Consider the following 5,434-nt stretch of genomic DNA (forward strand, 5'->3'; position numbering starts at 1 on the left):
ACAGACGGCGCCAATCTGTTGATGCAAATTCTCGTAAGGTAGATGCAACAACTTAGATATGCTGATCTGGCTGATCAAGTGCTTCGCTGGATGATGAAGTGGATGCTGGTTGAGATCTTCCTGTAGATAAAAACAAGATCAAAGGAGATGGACCGGTGTGGTACCAGCCAAACACACTCCGATGAAGAAATCAGTGGTGGTGTTTGATGGTGGATGAGGAAGAACAAAGGAAGAACTTGGGAGAATGGGAAGAACAAGGCAAATGTTCTGGGTTATTCTCAGCAAGTTGGGTAGGCTCTTCTTTGGATGGAAATGCAAAGTGTTTAGCGTGTGTATTGATAGATTGCTAGATGCTTCATTTTGTGCATATGTGGTGCCTTATATAGGCAAAGGAAAACTTAATGAATAAGTTACCTGCATGTGAATGAATGGTTGCCAGAGACCCACGCACCTGGTCAGACCTAGTTGCATGCTCAGCTGCTTGCTTCCTCAGCATTGAATGCTGCATTAAATGCAAGGTTGGAAGGTCCAGGCAAACTGTCCAGCAGTCATGAATGCAAGCCTGATATTCTGTCTGTCAGAAGATTGTGTCAGGTGCATTCAAGTGTGGCGGTTCGTCCCATCGTGATCTTCCTGGGAATGGCGGCGGAGAGCCGAGCCGAGCCGATACGAACACATGTTTTCATGTGAAGACACGAAGTCCATGTGTGGTCGGATCGGGCATGGGATTCCAGGCCGAGCCGGTCCCATAAACTGGGGGTCTTTCCGAGCTCTAACTGGTCGACGCCAGAACCCGAAAAGAGGCCATCTCCTGTGCCGAGCCGAGCCGGACCGGGATGATCGTGGGAAGATGGACACTCGATCCCATGGAAGATCATCGGTTCGGCTCGGACCGAACATGGAGGGCCGGCGTGGAGATCCGGTCTGAGCTGGCAGAGGCGATGACGAGTGGTGATGATGTGGGGGTCAAAGTTTTGACCACTGAGAGTCAACTCCGAAGTGGATGTTGACCAGCCACGTGTCGAGCTGTGATTAGCTGTTCGGATTGATGTGGATTTTCCCACAAACAGTTCCCATGACGTACCCTTCGATGTGATGACTTCCCCAACTCAATATCTAAAAGATCAGTTGCTTCTTTAGCCAGCTCAATATCTAAAACCTTGGGCGCCAAGTGATCAGCTGCCAGAAAACCGTCACTAGCCTTTTGCTTTTCTTTTTTTGGGTCCTTAAGCCTCTGAAAAACAATCACAACATATAAATATTTGGATTTGAGCTCAATACTCTATTCTAAATATAAAATAAAATGAAAGTTGACGAGTAAAATATACCATGCAAGTGGACCTCCATACTCCCATTGTACGTGATCACTTCAGAACGGAATTGAAAGAAAGGAACAGCGAGCTAGGATGGGTTGAGAGAAGAGTGATGAAGAAGATCTATGAGGAGAGAGAGAGAGAGAGAGAGAGAGAGAGAGAGAGAGAGAGAGAAGAAGAAGAAGAAGAAGAAGAAGAAGATGAGAAATGGAAGAGGAGGCCGACGACCATATATAAATTAGAGGAAGATGATGATATATTGCTTTATATAGTGAGGGAGGGGAACAACGATTATTGAAGGTGCACAGCACTAACTTCTCATGAATGCAGACTGAGCCATTTGCATGTTCTGATCAGGAGTTCAGTTGAATGCAGACTCTTGAGGATTTCATGACCAGTTGACCATCATGACCAACAAATTAAGATGCTCCCAACTCTTGTACTATTGGTTAATAAAGAATTCAACAAAAATAAAAAGTTTTGTTCAGTAAAGAAAATATCAACAGTAAGAATTCACACATTAGTGGGGGGACTCTATTGGTGTGAGAGCAAATTCTTGTGCATTGCATTTACAGAAGTATTTGGTGTGTAACAATTCATGCAAATCATGTTAGTTGGTAAAAAATTATATGTTACTTAGAGCCAGCCAAGACTAATATTCACAAGTAGTGTTGGTCAAAAATTTTCACTAAAAGTCCGGGTTTGCAAGAGAATCAAATCGGATCATATTTTCCAGTATTGAATCCTTGGGCAACTCTGTTTTGGCCCTTGTTATTGTTTAGGTTTGTGGTATTCCCTTGTTGGGCTTTGTTTGTGTTTTGTGTTTTCATGGGCCTTCAACATGTAGATTCTGGAACTGGGCTGTCACTGCACACAGTATATATGCATGTGACAGCAAATTGGTGTTAGTAGTTGCAAATTGCAATTCAGAAGTAACAAGTATGTGAACAAATTTCATGCAAATTCCTCCCAAAAAACAATACTACTAGGCCAATAATTAGTTTAAGAACTATATACCTAATAACTGGAACTGTATTTGATCCTCTCTAGCTACTAGCTAGTAGTCACCACCATTGTAACTTTTCAAATGTAAAGTCAAAACTGAATACAGTAATGGGAAAATTTTCATTACAACTAATTAAAGTAGGTCTTTCTTGGTGATCTAAATGTACCTATGTTTTGCTTTGCACTGAGAAAACTCTCCAAGAAAACACATTAATATCAATTCATGCGAATCATGTGATATGTTATGAATTGCAGTCAAACTGATATTCTGAAGTACTATTGGTCAAAAGTGCTCAATGCACTGTACTGCAAGTCCAGGTTTGCAGCAAATTCAAATCAAATCATTTCATATTGGCCTTTCCTAGTACCATTAAATCCTTGGGCAACTTGTAATTAATTTGACTTTAATCAATATATTACATAACCTTAATTCAATCACTATACGTTATTAGCTCAGTTTGAATAAACAATTTATTTTATTATACTTTGTTGACAACTTGACAATGATCTGAAAACTTCACGAAACTAATGAGGCATACAAAAGCAATTAAAGCTAAGAAAGCTACAAAAACAAAACCGGCCCAACAAGTTCCAAAACCCCCAAAAGAAGTTAAAGAACAGCCAGAGCTCTTTATACCAAAACAGAGTTCCCCTGCCTTGTTTTCAACTATAAAAGTCTAAAACCCATCCCATCATTGAAAACTCCTAAAGCCATCCTTGGCCTCTTTGGTGTGAGCAAATTTCACATCCCAAAATGGGTTTGCTCACCAATCTATCCCTTCTCCTATCCTCTGCTATACTCTTGTACACAGTTCTAATTGCTTCCTTTCCTTTTCCCATCACTGCTACTGACTACACAAACCTTGTTTACAAGGGTTGTGCAGACCAGAAGTTTCAAGACCCAACTGGGGTGTACTCAGGAAACCTCAAATCACTCCTAGACTCTTTGGTCACACAGTCCTCACAAAAGAATTTCTTCTCAGCTACCTCTGGTGATGGCCAAAGTGCCATTTTGGGTCTGTACCAATGCAGAGGAGACCTCACCACCAGCCAGTGCTCCAGCTGTGTGAAAAAGGTTCCAACTTTGGTCAACAAACTCTGTGGCAAAGCCGTAGCAGCTAGAGTTCAGCTCAGTGGGTGTTACTTGCGCTATGAGGTTGTTGGGTTCAAGCAGGTGTCTGGGACACAGTTGCTGTACAAGGTGTGTGGGTCAGGTCAAGCAAGTGTGGCTGGGTTTGAGGAGAAGAGAGACTCAGCCTTTGATATGATGGAGAATAAGATACTGAATAATGGTGGGCTGTTTTACACTGGGAGCAATGAGTCTGTGTATGTGTTGGGGCAGTGTGAGGGTGATTTGGGAAATAGTGATTGTGGGGATTGTGTGAAAAATGCTACTGAGAGAGCTCAAAATGAGTGTGGCGATTCAATTTCTGGCCAGATATATCTTCACAAGTGCTATATTAGCTACAGCTATTACCCCAATGGTGTGCCAAGCATAACTTCATCATCAGGTAAAGTCAGACAACAAAAAAAAAAACTTCCTTTTCTTTAAAAAAGGTTTTTTCTTTGTCATTCTCTAGAAGACTCGAAGGGTTTATGACCTGTTTTATTTATTGATATCGAATCAAGTTGGGGCTTCGGGGTCTACAAATTTTCAGGTGGTATATGAGAGAGAGAGAGGATTTGCAACTTGCAAGAGTCGTAAATCTCAATAAATAAATAAAACAGTAAACAAATTGTTTGATTTATGTGGGTGGGATTTTTATATATTTTTTGGTATTATAAGTCAAAATATGATGACAGATGAGAGAGATCGTTGTATTGACATATTTTCTTTCTTTCAGTTCTTCTTCTCTATTTTTTGGCCTTCTACATTTACTAGTTTGGTTTTAACCTGAAGATTATAGAGGATTTTGTAGAGCAAGTCAGGCATTTAATACGTGTGATGTGCATAATTGTTGTAGGGTCTGGGCAACAAAGACAGAAGACAGTGGCTATTGCAGTGGGAGGATTTGCAGCTTTGGGATTTTTAGTTGTATGCTTGCTGTTTGTTAAGTCACTGGTGAAGAAACATGGTAAGCATGAAGAGTACTATTGATTCTTCTTCTTTATTTATTACATCTTCAATCAAGATATGCAAACATTTTGTACATCTACTATATGGTGGAAAGTCTTATAATTTAGCAGATTATTAAGGGAATTAGGTGGGTTCTTAAGTTGGAATGCTTTTTCGGATGAATGGCTTTTAGTTATGGGGATCCAATTTCGATATGTCCAAAAGAAAGTTGGCCTATGCATATACTAACTTTCAGATACACTAACTTTTGTTGGGGTTTATTTTATGTAACTGGAAGATAGATATATAGAGATCTTCAAATATTTTGCTTCCCTACATATACTTTTAGCTTTTGATTTCATTCTCTTATTTGCATGCATATTCCCTTGTTTTGTATCAATAATTGTGAAAGAAAAAGGTGGCCAAGGATCTACTTTCTTCCTGTTCTATTTTGGCACTCACCGGTTATGCCGTACAATAATATTAAAATCATCAAAAAATCTATAACACCAAATGCCATGATGAAGCTTATAAAGCATTTGCACTCAGAATTTAGAAATAAAAATTCCTAGTTTGACGGTGAGGTGGGAAGCATTTGTTGGTCAGTTTCCTTAATCACACTTAATAAAACACATTTATACATTATTTTAATGGTGATGCAACTAAAGCCTTGAATAAGGCCAACCATGTGTTGGTAACTTGGTATTGCTGCTGAAATTTTGATTTCATTAATTAATTTTCCCCATATGATCTTTGTATCCTCCAATTCCTAGTTGCCCATCGTGCTGATTTGGGGCCCATCTAACAACAAGTGCTAGTTAGCTACATTCCCTTTTTCTTTATTTTCTTTTCCAACTAGCTAGCTAGCTTTATCCATTAATGGTGATGAGTGATGAGTGATGAGTGATGAGTGATGAGTGATGGATGAGCCAACATTGTTGCAAAAGTATTCCATCTGGTCAAATATTTAAAGTAATAAATTTTTTTTAAAGTGTTTTATATGCTTGGTTGGCATTTTGTGATTGAAGTTTCGTTTGTTCTCAATCATATAGTTGAGTTG

General features: G+C 39.5%; 1 protein-coding gene across 1 annotated transcript; it reads left to right on the forward strand.

Annotated features, from left to right (window-relative positions):
* The first annotated feature begins 3,072 nt into the window (after positions 1-3,072).
* PDLP1 (plasmodesmata-located protein 1) lies at positions 3,073-4,565 on the forward strand. The gene is made up of 2 exons (XM_086255035.1): positions 3,073-3,829; positions 4,283-4,565. The coding sequence occupies exons 1-2, from the start codon at positions 3,073-3,075 to the stop codon at positions 4,414-4,416; spliced, it is 891 nt and encodes a 296-aa protein (XP_086111161.1). The 3' UTR covers positions 4,417-4,565.
* The last annotated feature ends 869 nt before the right edge of the window (positions 4,566-5,434 follow it).

The sequence above is a fragment of the Dryas octopetala genome, chromosome 8 (genome assembly GCF_963921425.1).
Source record: "Dryas octopetala chromosome 8, drDryOcto1.1, whole genome shotgun sequence".
Lineage (NCBI taxonomy): Eukaryota > Viridiplantae > Streptophyta > Magnoliopsida > Rosales > Rosaceae > Dryas > Dryas octopetala.